Source organism: Bombina bombina, chromosome 1 (genome assembly GCF_027579735.1).
Source record: "Bombina bombina isolate aBomBom1 chromosome 1, aBomBom1.pri, whole genome shotgun sequence".
Lineage (NCBI taxonomy): Eukaryota > Metazoa > Chordata > Amphibia > Anura > Bombinatoridae > Bombina > Bombina bombina.
In genome coordinates this window covers 491778469-491796359 of record NC_069499.1, presented here as the reverse complement: position 1 = coordinate 491796359, position 17891 = coordinate 491778469, and the positions used below count along the sequence as shown (strand labels likewise).

Genomic DNA, 17891 nt, shown 5'->3' with positions numbered 1-17891 from the left:
AACGAGGGTTCCCTTCTTGGGAACTATAATAGACTCCTTAGAAATGAGGATTTTTCTGACAGAAGCCAGAAAAACAAAACTGCTAGACTCTTGTCGGATACTTCATTCCGTTCCTCTTCCTTCCATAGCGCAGGGCATGGAAGTGATAGGTTTGATGGTAGCGGCACTGGACATAGTTCCTTTTGTGCGCATTCATCTAAGACCATTACAACTGTTCATGCTCAGTCAGTGGAATGGGGACTATTCAGACTTGTCTCCGAAGATACAAGTAAATCAGAGGACCAGAGACTCATTCCGTTGGTGGCTGTCCCTGGACAACCTGTCACAAGGGATGACCTTCTGCAGACCAGAGTGGGTCATTGTCACGACCGACGCCAGTCTGATGGGCTGGGGCGCGGTCTGGGGATCCCTGAAAGCTCAGGGTCTTTGGTCTCGGGTAGACTCTCTTCTACCGATAAATATTCTGGAACTGAGAGCGATATTCAATGCTCTCAAAGCTTGGCCTCAGCTAGCGAGGGCCAAGTTCATACATCAACCATCAGGGGGGAACAAGGAGTTCCCTAGCGATGGAAGAAGTGACCAAAATCATTCTATGGGCGGAGTCTCACTCCTGCCACCTGTCTGCTATCCACATCCCAGGAGTGGAAAATTGGGAAGCGGATTTTCTGAGTCGTCAGACATTGCATCCGGGGGAGTGGGAACTCCATCCGGAAATCTTTGCCCAAGTCACTCAACCGTGGGGCATTCCAGACATGGATCTGATGACCTCTCGTCAGAACTTTAGAGTTCCTTACTACGGGTACAGATCCAGGGATCCCAAGGCGGCTCTAGTGGATGCACTAGTAGCACCTTGGACCTTCAAACTAGCTTATGTGTTCCCGCCGTTTCCTCTCATCCCCAGGCTGGTAGCCAGGATCAATCAGGAGAGGGCGTCGGTGATTTTGATAGCTCCTGCGTGGCCACGCAGGACTTGGTATGCAGATCTGGTGAATACGTCATCGGCTCCACCATGGAAGCTACCTTTGAGACGAGACCTTCTTGTTCTAGGTCCGTTCGACCCACTCCAGCTGACCGCTTGGAGATTGAACGCTTGATCTTATCAAAGCGAGGGTTCTCAGATTCTGTTATTAATACTCTTGTTCAGGCCTGAAAGCCTGTAACCAGAAAAATTACCACATAATTTGGTATATCTGTTGGTGTGAATCTGCAGGATTCCTTTGGGACAAGGTTAAGATTCCTAAGAGTCTATCCTTCCTTCGAGAAGGATTGGAAAAAGGATTATCTGCAAGTTCCTTGATGGGACAGATTTCTGCCTTGTCCGTGTTACTTCACAAAAAGCTGGCAGCTGTGCCAGATGTTCTAGCCTTTGTTCAGGCTCTGGTTAGAATCAAGCCTGTTTACAAAATTTTTGACTCCTACTTGGAGTCTCAACCTAGTTCTTTCAGTTCTTCAGGGGGTTCCGTTTGAACCCTTACATTCCGTTGATATTAAGTTATTATCTTGGAAAGTTTGTTTTTGGTTGCTATTTCTTCTGCTAGAAGAGTTTCAGAATTATCTGCTCTGCAGTGTTCTTCTCCTTATCTGGAGTTCCATGCAGATAAGGTGGTTTTCCGTACTAAACCTGGTTTTCTTCCAAAAGTTGTTTCTAACAAAGACATTAACCAGGAGATAGTTGTACCTTTCTTTGTGTCCTAATCCAGCTTCAAAGAAGGAACGTTTGTTGCACAACTTGAATGTAGTTCGTGCTCTCAAATTTTACTTAGCAGCTACTAAGGATTTCAGACAAACTTTGTCTTTGTTTGTTGTTTATTCTGGTAAACGGAGAGGTCAAAAAGCAACTTCTACCTCTCTCTCCTTCTGGATTAAAAGCATTATCCGATTGGCTTATGAGACTGCCGGACGGCAGCCTCCTGAAAGAATCACAGCTCACTCCACTAGGGCTGTGGCTTCCACATGGGCCTTCAAGAACGAGGCTTCTGTTGATCAGATATGTAGGGCAGCGACTTGGTCTTCACTGCACACTTTTTCCAAATTTTACAAGTTTGATACTTTTGCTTCTTCTGAGGCTATTTTTGGGAGAAGGGTTTTGCAAGCCGTGGTGCCTTCCATTTAGGTGACCTGATTTGCTCCCTCCCTTCATCCGTGTCCTAAAGCTTTGGTATTGGTTCCCACAAGTAAGGATGACGCCGTGGACCGGACACACCTATGTTGGAGAAAACAGAATTTATGTTTACCTGATAAATTTCTTTCTCCAACGGTGTGTCCGGTCCACGGCCCGCCCTGGTTTTTTTAATCAGGTCTGATAATTTATTTTCTTTAACTACAGTCACCACGGTACCATATGGTTTCTCCTATGCAAATATTCCTCCTTAACGTCGGTCGAATGACTGGGGTAGGCGGAGCCTAGGAGGGATCATGTGACCAGCTTTGCTGGGCTCTTTGCCATTTCCTGTTGGGGAGGAGAATATCCCACAAGTAAGGATGACGCCGTGGACCGGACACACCGTTGGAGAAAGAAATTTATCAGGTAAACATAAATTCTGTTTTTATATGCTTTCGCACTTTTTTCTTATCACCCCACTTCTTGGCTATTCGTTAAACTGAATTGTGGGTGTGGTGAGGGGTGTATTTATAGGCATTTTAAGGTTTGGGAAACTTTGCCCCTCCTGGTAGGAATGTATATCCCATACGTCACTAGCTCATGGACTCTTGCTAATATGAAAGAAATGAATTTATCAGGTAAGTTCTTACATAAATTATGTTTTTACCTGAAAACAAATACAAAGACCCCCCCAACAGTAAAACCCACCACCCAATCAACCCCCCAAAATAAAAAAAACCTTCAGCTCTTTTACTGCCCTTAAAAGGGCATTCAGCTTTTTTAGAATTGCCCAATAGCCCTAATCTAAAAAAAAAAAAAAACCTAACACTAACCCCTCTTTAGGTACTCACAGTTGCTGAAGTCCGGCTTGAACGATCTTCATCCCAGCGGCTCCATCTTCATTCAGGCGGCTGCATCTTCATCCATCGAGGGACCGGCATCTTCTTCATCCCTGCAGAGGAGGAGCAGTCGATGTGCGGAGGCGGAGGTCCATCTTCATCGAGGGACCGGCATCTTTTTCATCCCTGCGGAGGTTGAGCAGTCGATGCGTGGAAGCGGAGGTCCATCGATCCGACGTGGAGGTCCTCTTCATGCGATCGTCCGCCGCACACTGAGTCATCCAATAGGAATGAGAGCTGCTTAAATCCTATTGGCTGATTTGAACAGCCAATAGGATTTTAGCAGCTTTAATTCCTATTGGCTGATTTAAAATTTTCAGCCAATAGGAATGCAATAGTACCCCCAGTATAAAAGGGGTACCTTGCGGGGGGCGGAGCTAGCCATGGAGGAGACGAGACGTGTGTTACAGGAGCTCTTCAAATAGCCCTATAATTTTGTATGCTTGCCAAACTAAATCTTACCATAGATATAAAGTTTAAGCAAGAAACCCATCTGGGTAGATCTGGGACTAACTTGGAAATGTCTGGTGAGATATAACCTCTAACCTAAGGACTTTCATGTGACCACGTGGGCGCCGATATGACCCGCGGCTTGTCATGGCCGTAGCTATCTGAACCACTTGACAGACTGTGATAACTGTGGCGCCGCGAGCAATTAGAAGAAGAACCCTACAGTATCTACAAGCATCAGGGATAAGACAATACGGAACATAATTTGGAGTTCCCGAAAACAGTGCACCATGCTTTATACACTTGCGGTGAAGTGGAAGATAACTGCAGCACAGGTGATATTCCTGACAACCGGAACCTCATAGTAGCTGCATGTACCCAGGTCAGATCGCCGGCCGCGACAATTTGCGGATCTCTTCTCCAAGTCCTACAAGATTACTGCTTTTACACTCCAGAGCTGCGCAGCATAAATAAAAGAATATGGAAGAGGAAGTCCGGTCTGTTATGGGAACGGCTGTGAACAGAACTTTTACCAACAGTACACCATCGGCTGCGGTCCCCATGCAACATAACACAGGGCACAGTAATATCACTAGTGTTCCCCTAGATGAGTGACAAGGAGTATGGTGAGGAAGAATTGCTAACCAGGACTAACAACTATGCCTCATGAACGGATATTCTGTACCAGCAAGAAAAAACTGTGTGCTATGAGTATGGTTCTCATTTTTACTAGACTAGGTTTTGGAATAAGACACTACGCTACGAATGCAGCAGGTTATTTGGCACACTACGCTGTTTGTCTGCAAATGAAGGTACCTGTTGGAAACTTAATAGCTTCTCTAATGCTGGACCCAATGATATAAACAGTGTGAACTCTCCATTTTTGCCCACATCAGACTCATTGATAATGACCCAGGGTATTTCCCAGTATAAATGAAGGCAAAAGGCCAGATTACAATTAATGGTTTACCCTGGAGTCTTAATTGTAACTCAGTTAATCTTGTATCCTACAATATACATTGGCAGGATTGTTTATTTCCTTTACTGTTGTATTTATATATTTGTTCGTACACGTATAAGTCAAATGTGCCTCTCCTATAATCCTACATATATGGATTCTGGCTATTTCTGGATTTAAATAAGGTTGCCCACATTCTCTTTAAAGGTAACTACATTTAGGATGTTTCTCCTATATAACTACATATTTTAGTTTTACAGATATATAGAGGGTAAATAATACATCTTTTCTGTAAAATGGTGAAGCATCTTAGCTCCCCTACTAAATCCAGCCTTACTCTTTATGTGTTTTACCGTATGCCAGATAAACCCCAGCCAGATATTTCTAAATATGCATGACTCCTACTCTAGAAATTTATATATAGTTTTTATAACAGGGGATCCCCTAGTTTAACAAGCATGTTTTCACATGTCAGCACCGAAATGACTCTCCTTTATGTGGAGACAATTGAACAGACAGTTATGGAACCTACATTCATTTTCTAGATCTGGTACAGGTTAAGATTTTACTGAGGAATTCATATATGGAACACTCAAGCTGTTTAGTTTGTCATGTGGGCTAGGTACAATGTGTGCTACGTATAAGGTGTGCTAGGTACAGCGTGTGCTAAGTTCAATGTGTGCTAGGTTCAATGTGTGCTAGGTACCGCGTGTGCTCAGCAAGGCGGGTGCTGGATACCGCGTGTGCTAGGAATAGCGTGAGCTAGGTATCATGTGTGCTAGGCATCGTGTGTGCTAGGTATCATGGGTGCTAGGTATCAGGGGTGCTAGGTATCATGTGTGCTAGGTATCATGTATGCTAAGTATCATATGTGCTAGGTACAATGTTTGCTAAGTTCAATGTGTGCTAGGTACCGCGTGTGCTAGGCAAGGTGGGTGCTGGGTACGGCGTGTGCTAGGTATAGCGTGAGCTAGGTACGGTGGATGCTAGGTGCCATGTGGGCTAGGTACAAAGTGTGCTAGGTATAATGTGTGCGAGGTACAGCGTGTGCGAGGTACAATGTGTGCTAGGTTCAATGTGTGCTAGGTACCGCGTGTGCTCGGCAAGGAGGGTGCTGGGTACGGCGTGTGCTAGGAATAGCGTGAACTAGGTATCATGAGTGCTAGGTATCATGTGTGCTAGGTATCATGTGTGCTAGGCATTGTGTGTGCTAGGCATCATGTGAGCTAGGTATCATGTGTGCTAGGTAACGTGTGTGCTAGGTATCATATGTGCTAGGTACAATGTTTGCTAGGTTCAACGCGTGCTAGGTACTGGGGGCTGGGTATGGCGTGTGCTAGGTATAGCGTGAGCCAGGTACAGTGGATGCTAGGTGCCATGTGTGCTAGGTACCATGTGTGCTAGGTATAATGTGTACTAGGCACAGCGAGTGCTAGGTACTGCGTGTGCTCGGCAAGGCGGGTGCTGGGTACGGCATGTGCTAGGTATAGCGTGAGCTAGGTACAGTGGGTGTTAGGTATCCTGTGTGCTAGGTACAATGTGTGCTGGGTATAATGTGTGCTAGGAACAGCGTGTGCTGGTTACAGTGTGTGCTAGGTTTAGCGTGTGCTAGGTTCAAATCCATTAATATGTACTACAGCAACTTATCCTGACTTGATCTTTGGAGCATTAAATTTAATCTATAATATCATATTTCAAAATAGTTCTACATGTTATTAGATGTATTTTCAAATGGAAGAAGGAAAAAAGAAAACAACCACCAAGAGTATAGCTGCTAATCATGATCTAGAATTCTTACATAAATTATCTGTTGTTCTTCAGAGCTATTGCAAACACTACTTAAAGGGACAGTCTTCTTCAGCATTTTTATTGTTTAAAAAGATAGATAATCCCTTTATTACCCATTCCCCAGTCCCCAGTTCTGCTCAGCCAGCACGGTTATATTAATTTACTTTTTACCTATGTGATTACCTTGTATCTAAGCCTCTGCAGCCAATCAGTGCTGACTCATAAGCAATTCCACAGGAGTGTGCACAATGTTATCTATATGGCACACATGAACTAGAGCTGTCTAAATGTGAACAACTGTACAAATCCACTGAAATGAGGCAGCTTTCAAGGGCTTAAAAATTAGTGTATGAGCCTATCTAGGTTTGGCTTTCAACAAAAACTACAAAGACAACAAAGCAAATTTGATGATAAAAGTAAACTGTAAAGTTGTTTAACATTGTATGCCTTATCTGAATCATGAAAGTTTAATTTTGACTTGACTGTCTCTTAAAGGAAGAAGATTTTTCTAAGTCTATATGAGTTGGTAATTGGTGCTCTGATGTCCCAACACTCTTGTAAATATCTGACTTTTCTTAGTATTAATTTCAGTCAAAAGAACAACAGAATTACATGGTAGTATTAAAGGGGTATTAAATAGTTACCCTTATTTTGTCATTTGAAATAGCTGCTTTTGCCTGTTAAAATCACCACCTATATAGAAATGTTAAATATTGCAGTATTGGCTAAATAAAAGCTTTGTACAACAACAGGAAATCAACATCCATGTTGGGTAAGAGAGAACCCAGAACATTTGAAAGGGTTTTCCTGCAGGGGGTTAGAATACTATACACTGTTAACAGATACTTGCTATACATTGTCCATAAGTAAAATTACTTCCAGACGTTGCGTTATATTTGCTTATGGAGTAAGGAAAGGATGTCTACCAGCCAATACTACAACAGCCATATGAAATGTTGAAAGTTGGGGGCGGAGCTAGCTGGGCGCCTGAGCAGTCGCACATAGACAGAGCTCTACTCATATAATGCAGATAACTATATACTAGATCGCTCAGAAATGCCCAAACCATATCGAAATAGAAGTTAAACTCATTGAGATACGTTCTGGAGGATTTGAGGGGAAAGAGAGGAACTGAAAAGACACAGAACCATCTTATACTGCGAGCAGCCCTCACACTGTATGCTAGAGGAGCGGCCATCTTAAAACACTCATATTGCTCCGATCACCACATGGACTTCTTTCTTGCTTTTGTGGAGGGCTGAATTGAGCATACAGAGCGGCAAGGTTGGGCTGAGAACTGAGGCTTGACTTCACATTAAGTGTTTGATGGCCATTATTGTGTTTTTACGTTAGCGGGCTGTGCGGACTCCCTGGGCTTATGCTTATGCAGCTATCGTTGATCCCCTTTACATAAAACCCTTGACGCCGGGATTACAAAATATGGCAAGTCTCAACAACTTTATGGAGACCCTGAACTGTCTCCTTACAGAGCACCACACTGCGCTAGAGGGACTTCTGATTAGGGCTTTTGAGCATGGGGCTTCTGGCGCCTCTCAAGAGTGTACGAGTCTTGGATCTCCTTCAGCTGAGGATGTGCACACTTGTGCTACGGGTCTTATATGCCCAAACACTACTTCAGCTGACTGCGTGAGGGACTCGGTCCCTGTTATTCTGGAGCCCGTGTGTGCGAATGTGCCCACCGCAACTGTGAACATGGTCCAGCAAGGCAGCAATTCTGTGAGGCTCAGCGGAATCAGCATAGCCATAACTAAGCCAGCCCTCACATTAAGCCCAGCAGCCAGACCTCAGGAACACATGGAGGCTTCAGATAACGTGTGTGCAGGCAGTTGGAACGAAAGATGGCCACAACTTTTGTCGCCCCTACAGATCTCAGCCATCCCTTCTTATACAGAACTACTGGAAGCTACTGGTCGCACTGGCATTGGATAGATGGGACTATGATCACCACTATGGTATAGCGTGGGATTCACGCATATATTGTGAAAAGGCTGTAATGAAGTGTAATGTGTATTAGAGTTCACCTTGTTAAAATAGTTAAACTCATGGTGGCAATATGGCTACCTGCTTAAGTGGTTATTTTTAGTAATTGTTCCTACCTTATTTGCAGGCCTTAGCACCCATCACCTTACAATGTTCCTAATATCTTAAGATAACTACAATGCTCCTATTATACGCTCTAGTATTGAAGTTATATTACAGCATGAGTATTTGTTTACATATATATATATATTTAACCTTTCATGATAGTTAAAGAATTATGCTTGTTCTTTGTTTGTATTTTAGTAACCTAATTCTTTACTACTTAGCTCTAGAAATCTACTTTACTTTTCAACTTTATACTGAATGCAGGATAAATAAGTGTTTGATGCTTACTCCATTTCATATTATGTGTCTATTACTGATAATTAAGTGAGAGCCATTATCACCAGGAGTTTCTATACCCTTACATTACAGGAATACAGATGCAGTGTAGGAGGATTGGAGATGCCTAGTTTAATACATTACTGCATTATTTAAGCTACTTTTTAATTGAGGTGCTACCATAGTCTATCTCCATATCCTAGTCAGTCCCTTCTGATTCATAGTTTAATAAGCATATCTTTGACATAAAACAAATCGCACTATCTTCTTAAAAGGCTAAAGCTAAAATATACGGAATAAGAACAACTTGTAATCTGCTGCCGAGTCATGACTAGATTCTTGCTGGGTATAGGGCCCATGCCCAGGGGATAGGATCTAGGACAACTTAGGTATAGAAATGCAGCTTTCCTTTTTTCTTTATGACAGCACTGAAATACTTGTAGTGTTAAAGATAGTTACAGCATTCTTCAACCCCTACTTAACACTTGCATGAGCGATTGTATTATTTGTTTATAACTTTATTACTTCATATGGTTATTATTGCCCTGCATGTATATATCTTTTTATAAGGGGATATGCAATGTCCATGAGTAATTTCAATGAGAGCTTTGACATCTCTCATCCCTCACCTAACAAATGCTTAGTTTCGAAGAAAACTTTTACATTATCTCAAAACTCCAAAATACCCATAAGGTTTTAATGAGCAGGCTGGTCCTGCACTATTCATACCAGACATTATCTCCTCTCTCACTGTATCTTAAATAAGTTAAGGAAATTTTACCAAATCTTTAAGCTTCGACAGCTAGGTCATATCCTACTAGATATAATATAGGCCTTACATGTAAGTCAGCACTTTCTATCCCTGTATTTACTAGTCATTCAGTTGCTCATGAGACTCTCCACATAGATAGGATGTTTAATCATGCTTGTTCTAAGCCTCCAGGCAATAGTTTCCCATGTTCTTATATGAATGCACAATATTTTTCCCTCTGTTTGAGTAGGAACTATGTATCTTATCATAACTAAATCGGATGTAGTAGTCATCGTATATAGTGGAGCAAAACTTTACCTGTAACCCTCATATCTTTAGTTTTTCATTGCCACTAGCCTGAGAACAAGGAACTTATAGCCCCACTGTGCTAGACAAACTATTGGTCTCATATGTAACCCACTCCTCTCTAACTCTTCCTCAGGGTCTCATAGGCCCATATATTGTTATGTAGAGTAATATTGCTCTGTATGGCTATAGCCTGTTTATTTAACTCATATAACTTACTACATATAAATACTCACCTCCCCCCCCCCCCCCTCCAAACTCTAATGTGTTTCCTTGTTTAGGAGAACTAAATACACGGCTTTTCTCGCCTATGCCGCAACCCTTACCATTCCTTTAATAGCAATTCTTACACCCTAATACAGCGCTGATCTTATTTTCCCCATTGGGCTTAGCAAGATAGGTCAGCTACATTCAATCCTTACCTAGTTTAGTAAGACTTTTTATTATACTCCCTCTAAAGATAATCAAAATGTATTAGGGCCCATATGTGGCTCATTGTAGCATGAGAGGGACTTGTATCACCTAAAAAAGAGGTTTCAGTTTTGCCTATTAATAATCATAGTTACTGTTATTTCTACTGTTATGCAGGAATACAGGCAAATGTATGACTATACAGAATGTATATGTACTCTGTTTCAATGTTTCTATTACATGTATATCTAAATTTTGTACTGTGTAATAACCTCAATAAAAAAAAAAAATGTTGAATGTTCTAGCAAAACATCAAGTAAAATAATTAAAGGTTTTTCAGGCTGGAAATCATCTTTAACAGACATTTTACACTTCATGCTCAGCAACTGCTGTCACTTCAGCGACAGTTTACTCAAAAACTTTCTTTTAATTTGTTCCCAATGATCCACTTTACCTGCTGGAGTGTATTAATTTGTTTACAAGTATTTCCTTTACCCTTATATTGACATTTTAAATAGTATCCATACCTATTCTGAAGGTTTATGGCCTTAGGTCCAAGCTATAAATAAGCTGTGTAATAACAACCAGCAGGCAAAATTACACTCCAAGTGGGGTATAGAAGCGATAAGGTAATACATTGTTCATTTTCTATTGTTATCTCCAAGTATTGGCATTTGGTTTATAAACAGATATAATATAAAGAAGCAGGTATATGTAGACAATGTGATAAAGTAATGAGATCTGATAATACCTACAAGCTCAACCCATTTTATTAGGTTGTGGCTTCAATACACAAAATCAGCTATTTAATATACAAAAATAAACCTTAAAAAGAAAATTCTCATACATGTTATACTCTGCAGTTGTTAAAAAAAATATTTTACAGTATACTTTCCCTTTACCAGTCTTTATAAACTAATGTTGATAAGGCGTTATATAAACTAAACATATAAGTTAAAGTACTAAAACTATGTATCCATTTTAAAGGGACATTAAATACTAAATAAATGCTAGAATGATGCATTCAAAGAAAAGATGAGTCTGTGAATAACATGAAGGATGTATTTTTTAGTTTCATTAGCTGTTTAAATATTGACAAAATAAGTGTAAAGTTTTAGTGTCTATAAAGCATTTTGTAACTTAGTTTACCTCCTCTGCTGTGGCCAATTAGGGACCATTATAAATAGCCAAAGGCAATGAGGAATATAACAGTATTCTGCATTTCCATTTCTAACAGGCACTGAAAAGCACACGATTTCAGAATGGAATGACAGAAAAAGGGGACAAAATAAATAATTAAAAGTATATTGTAGAGTTTTTTTTTATATTTACGATTTATCATTTTATATTACCATCTAAAAGTGTTTAATGTCCCTGTAAGGGTTAATATCCATTTAAGTAAGTATATTAAAATAAAGACTGGATAATGCTACATTAGAGCTTGAGAAAGGCAGGCTCTTGGGTGATCTGTTGACTTTCAGCAAACAGAATTCCTTAGTAAATACTAGCAGTGTTGAGTGGTTATACTGGACTGGTTGATCCAGCTGAAGTGGCTTGAAAACAGGAAAGACATCAAAAGCCAAGGGCAATCCTGAGGCATTGACGTATCTACGTCTCACGGTATAAGTAAGAAGTGTGCGCCTATCAAGAGGAATTTATATATATTGTTTCACAAAGCACCTCAGTTTGCTTTTCAGCACAATGTTCCTTATTTGCAATCACGAACTTCGTCTAGATTTGAGGAGTGGACATTATATTATTTTATTCAATTTATTTGGACATTATTTTCTGGGTTATTGTGATGTAATGTAGTTTATATAACAATCAATCACATTTATAAAAAATATATCTAATAATCAGTGCTGGTACCTATGGTAAGCCTCTGATTTAGTAGTGTGAATAGTGCCTTATCCTGATGCCAATAATTTATGTGCAGTGCTCCTCTATCAGTTAATATGAGAAATATAATTCTACAAACTGGTACTTGACAGTATAGCAGCAAGTCCACCCTTCAGGGTCACTTGACCAGAACCAACCAATCAATGATTTAACTGATTCTGATTGGCACAAATTTCAAATAAGCACTCTTTCCAAATATTTACTAGATTTTAGCCTCTTAGCTTTCCAGCATGTGATACATAGGTTTGAGACACCAGACTCCTTAGCAGTTCAGATTTCTGTATATCTGCTCTACCTTAACTATCTCTTGCACATCAGGCAAATGCAAAAGCTGGATATCCATTTTGTTACAGCACTTTACACAGCAAAGCTTGCGTTTTGGCAGGCAAAGCCTTTCTTCATACCATTCCCAATTATGCAAATAACTGGAGCACTAAGATCAGATTCCTCTGTTTACGATTGTTTCCTATCACAGAACAGTGTTAATTTCGTCGACTAAAACTAGACTAAAATGAGTATAAAACTAAAGAAATTCTGATGACTAAAATATGACTAAAAGTAAAATGACATTTTAGTCAAAAGGCTATGGGAGCTTGAAGGCCCGTGTTTCTGGCGAGTCTTCAGACTCGCCAGAAACACAAGTTATGGAGCAGCGGTCTAAAGACCACTGCTCCATAACCCTGTCCACCTGCTCTGATGAGGCGGACAGGAATCGCCGGAATTGAGGATTGACACCTCCCTGCTGGGGGCGGCGATGCATCAGCAGCTCTTGTGAGCTGCTGGTGCAATGTTAAATGCGGAGAGCGTATTGCTCTCCGCATTCAGCGAGGTCTTGCGGACCTGATCCGCACTGTCGGATCAGGTCCGCAAGACCTTTGATAAATAGGCTCCTATGACTAAAACTAAATCAAAATTTGCTGACAAAAACATTTTATGCAAAGTGTTATAATCAAACCATATCTAATTACTGTAACTTTTGTCAAATTTATGAAACTTAATTTTATTAAATTTTAAGATAAATAATGACATGTTATATACCACAACAGTTAAATCTGTATTGCATGTTCAAACCTTAATACCATAAATAAAAACAGGTTAATAAACCTTTACTCCAGGAGTATATAATGAGTTTGGAAGTTCTAGAGCAGTGCTAATATCGTTGCCGAAAATGTTTAGAATTTGTGAACAATCAATTGATTCTTCCTATAGAAATAAGCATAACCCACGAGTATGGGTTTAAGTTATGCTGTGCCTGTGCTAGCTGCAGAAACTTTTTGAGTTTTTTTTGTCGACTAAAATCTACTGGAGATTCAGTCGACTAAAACTAAACTAAAACTAAAACAATTCAGATGACTAAAATACGACTAAAATTAAAATGGCATTTTAGTCAAAAGACTAAGAGGCCTATTTATTAAAGGTCTGGCGGACCTGATCCTGAGACCTCGCTGAATGCAGAGAGCAATACACTGTCCGTATTCAGCATTGCACCAGCAGCTCTTGTGAGCTGCTGGTGCAGCGTCGCCCCCTGCAGACTTGCAGCCAATCGGCCACCAGCAGGGGGGTGTTAATCATCCCGATCGTACTCGATCGGGTTGAATTGTGGCGATTTCTGTCCGCCTCATCAGAGCAGGCAGACAGGTTATGGAGCACACGGGGCATCAAGCTCCATACGGAGCTTGATAAATATGCCCCAATGTGTTGCATATAAAACAGAGGTCTGTCTTTTATAATCCAGCGGCAAGTTTGTACCTATGATAAAGGGACATTAAACACTAAATAAATGATAGATAGAATGATGCATTCAAAGAAAAGATTAGTCTGAGAATAACATGTAGATGATTTTTTTAAAGTTTCATTAGCTGCTTAAATATTGACAAAATAAGTGTAAAGTTTTAATGCCTATAAAACAATGGGAGCTGCCATGTTGTAACTTAGGTTACCTTCTCTGCTATGGCCAATTACAAACAGTTATAAACAGGTCACTAGAGTGTGCAGCCAATGACTGTGTAGAATACAACAGTTTTCTGCATTTACATTTCTTACAGGAACTGAAAAGCTCACAATTTTAGAATGGATTTACATGAAATAGGTAGAAAATAAACAATGAAAGTATATTGCAGAGTTTTTTATATATAAGATTTATCATTTTATATTATATCTAAGTATTTAATGTCCCTTTAAAGGCTGCGTGTCCACAAACAGATGTATAATATACTTTGGCATAGATCTCTCTGGAGCTGTAAAAATGATGCTGCTATAAAAAAATGTTACTGCAATAGATCTCTTCCAATACAAACTAACCTTAATTGTGCTGGACCCACACTGCAGTTAGTTGTTATTAACCCCAGCACCCCTACGGCTATTAACCCTGGCCCCCTAACTGCTATTAATGCAAGACCACCCATAACCCTGACGCTCACATATTAAAGTCCCCTAAATTTTTATTTTCCTTACCTTTATCCTGGTTTCAGTGATGTCCATCAGACTCATTTATTGTATTGTATGTACTGCAAATCAGTGTTTACTTCTGTATTCTGTGGACTGTAAAAACAACTAGACCTTATCTGGAAACTGGAGAGTGAGAATGAATATTTGAATGCAGCAATGCAAGAGTAATTTTAAGGAACCAGATCACTTATTTTTTTTACATAGGAAGAAGTTTGAAATGTTCCAAAAAATATCTTAACTCTGTTTTTTATTTTTGTTTTGACCATCTTATCCTATAAATAATTATTTATAGGTGTATTTTAACCTAAGAATCCACTTGTTAGCAAATTAAAAATAACGAATTGTTACAATATTTTTAGTGGTTATAGGTTGCATTATTTTAAAAAGTGTTTTCTTTTAATTTTAGCTTTTGAAAAGATACAGTTCCTACACAAACCAGCCAATTACACCTACCAAAAGCCCATTACACTTAGCGGTAAGTATTTTATATGGGGTGGGGTGATGTATAACACTCTTAGGGATGTTTTTAAATGTAGATTTCGTAGCAGATGTTTGTTTGTTTAAATTTATATAACAAAAAAATAATAAATAATCCCAGCACCATAGAAATGGTAAATTTATTAATATGCACTGTTAAAATTTATGAAAATTACAATATATCAAGCCTTGTCCAAAACAGATTTAAAAAAAATGAGGGCCCCCAGCACACTCACTCACCCATACACCCAGCAATAAAAAGGAGATAAAAATAAAAATGTCCGAAGGGGAAGACGCATTTCATCACAACAGTGCAAAAGAAAGTCTTAGTCCACTGTAGCGCAACTCTTTGATAAAAATGTCCACAGTTCACATATATTATTTATAAAGATGACAATATCAATGTCCACAGCCTGTATATATTCTTTTATCATTTACATCGTCTGATGTTTAATCAAACTTTACAGACACTTCACCGACTTTTCAAAAGACGCTAATACCACGGATACAGCAGCTATCCGCACAATCTCATAATCTTATCGCAGCCATGGGAGATGCCCGGGTAGTTCCTTAGGCATGTGTTTAAATGTCCTATTATGCCCAGAGGGCTTTATACATCCCACAGCAGCCCATAGGCAGTATGATAAGAGTAACCGCTGCATGGCACCACATTGATCTAAACAGACATAACTTTATTTTTTAGGGCTTGAGTGATAGTCAATGTAGTGCTAGCATCGGCGTGTCAGATACTGCGGGTGTGCTACATCCGTCTCATACTAGACTTGTATGGTGCTAGCATCGGCGTGTCAGATACTGCGGGTGTGCTACATCCGTCTCATACTAGACTTGTATGGTGCTAGCATCGGCGTGTCAGATACTGCAGGTTTGCTACATCCGTCTCATACTAGACTTGTATGGTGCTAGCATCGGCGTGTCAGATACTGCAGGTTTGCTACATCCGTCTCATACTAGACTTGTATGGTGCTAGCATCGGCGTGTCAGATACTGCAGGTTTGCTACATCCGTCTCATACTAGACTTGTATGGTGCTAGCATCGGCGTGTCAGATACTGCGGGTGTGCTACATCCGTCTCATACTAGACTTGTATGGTGCTAGCATCGGCGTGTCAGATACTGCAGGTTTGCTACATCCTTCTCATACTAGACTTGTATGGTGCTAGCATCGGCGTGTCAGATACTGCAGGTTTGCTACATCCTTCTCATACTAGACTTGTATGGTGCTAGCATCGGCGTGTCAGATACTGCAGGTTTGCTACATCCGTCTCATACTAGACTTGTATGGTGCTAGCATCGGCGTGTCAGATACTGCGGGTGTACTACATCCATCTCATACTAGACTTGTATGGTGCTAGCATCGGCGTGTCAGATACTGCGGGTGTGCTACATCCGTCTCATACTAGACTTGTATGGTGCTAGCATCGGCGTGTCAGATACTGCGGGTGTGCTACATCCGTCTCATACTAGACTTGTATGGTGCTAGCATCGGCGTGTCAGATACTGCGGGTGTACTACATCCATCTCATACTAGACTTGTATGGTGCTAGCATCGGCGTGTCAGATACTGCGGGTGTGCTACATCCGTCTCATACTAGACTTGTATGGTGCTAGCATCGGCGTGTCAGACACTGCGGGTGTGCTACATCCGTCTCATACTAGACTTGTATGGGAGTGTGCAGTAATGGTCATGTTGGATAGCTTGACCACTTCATGGATGGTGGGCATGTAGTGGACTTGTTCAGTGCTTCCCTATTTTAATGAAAGTTAAAGGGACACAAATGTTTGCTTTCATGATTCAGATAGAGCATAGAATTTTAAACAACTTTCAAATTTACTTCTATGAACAAATTTGCTTTATTCTCTTAATATCCTTTGTTGAAGGGGAAGCTATGCACTAGTGGGAGCTAGCTGAACATATTGAGTGAGCCAATGATAAGATGAATATACATGCATCCACCAATCAGCAGCTAGTTCCCTTAGTGCATTGCTGGTCCTAGACCTTCCTAGGTATGCTTTTCAACAAAGGATACCAAGAAAATGAAGCAAATTAAATAATAGAAATAAAATGGAAAGTTGTTTAAAATTGCATGTTCTATCTGAATTGTGAAAATTTAATTCTGACTTAACTGCCCCTTAAACTATAAAACACTGAATACATACACACACACACACACAGTATATGGACACCCCTACTGATTATTGAGTTTGTGCTTAAGCCACACCAATTGTTAACAGGTGCATAAAATCCAGAACATTGCCATGAAATCTCAATTGACTGTACAGTGGTTCGTATTAAAGAGCGCAGTGACTTTAAATGTAGCATTGCCATGGTTTTTAAAATGGGATGTCCAACAAGCTTATATAAGTGTGATAATCATGTTTCCCCTTACTTTTGGTCATGTAGTGTTTATACAGCACACACACCTCTGATCGCTTTTCAGTCCCATCCCTTGTCATATCCCTTTAATTCTTCCAAAAATACTTTTTTATTACTACATTTTGTTTCATAAGTGTTATGTCTAAAGATCCTTAAATCGTTTATTTCCGTAGCACTTCCATGTGTTTTGTTATGCAAGCTCACAAGCAATAATGGTTTACTTCAGGTCTTAAAAAGCTCTAAATATTAAAGCTGTGCTTTTAATTGTGCATGAGCTCAACACTGAACTCATACGAGTCCAATAACGCTCCCTTTACTATCCATTAAAAGTATAGGGGCGCTAAAAAGTTTCAGTCAGCTTAATAACAGCTGTTATCAAATGGGCAGCACAAATAGGTTAGTGGGTAATATAGAGTATGACACATTTCCTTTAAGAAACAATCCAACCAGTATCTGTTGTGTGTTCTTAGAATAAGGACTTGGCAGTATGGATTAAATGTATTCAGTAGACCACAGCCAATCCTAAGATGTTTACATGAAAAATTCAGAGTATATTAATCTTGGTCACTTTTCAATAGTGCATTGTACTACGTGATGTAGGATGTATGTAGTTGTTTTTTTAAGAAT

The 17891-nt window shown here is 40.1% G+C and overlaps 1 protein-coding gene across 1 annotated transcript in view; it reads left to right on the top strand.

Moving 5' to 3' along the window:
* Positions 1-17891, top strand: part of ANKRD44 (ankyrin repeat domain 44) — a 601641-nt gene that overhangs the window by 486277 nt on the left and 97473 nt on the right. Inside the window, exon 19 of the mRNA XM_053712853.1 lies at positions 14800-14868. Coding sequence (XP_053568828.1) covers positions 14800-14868 — 69 coding nt within the window. The remainder of the gene's footprint in view (positions 1-14799; positions 14869-17891) is intronic.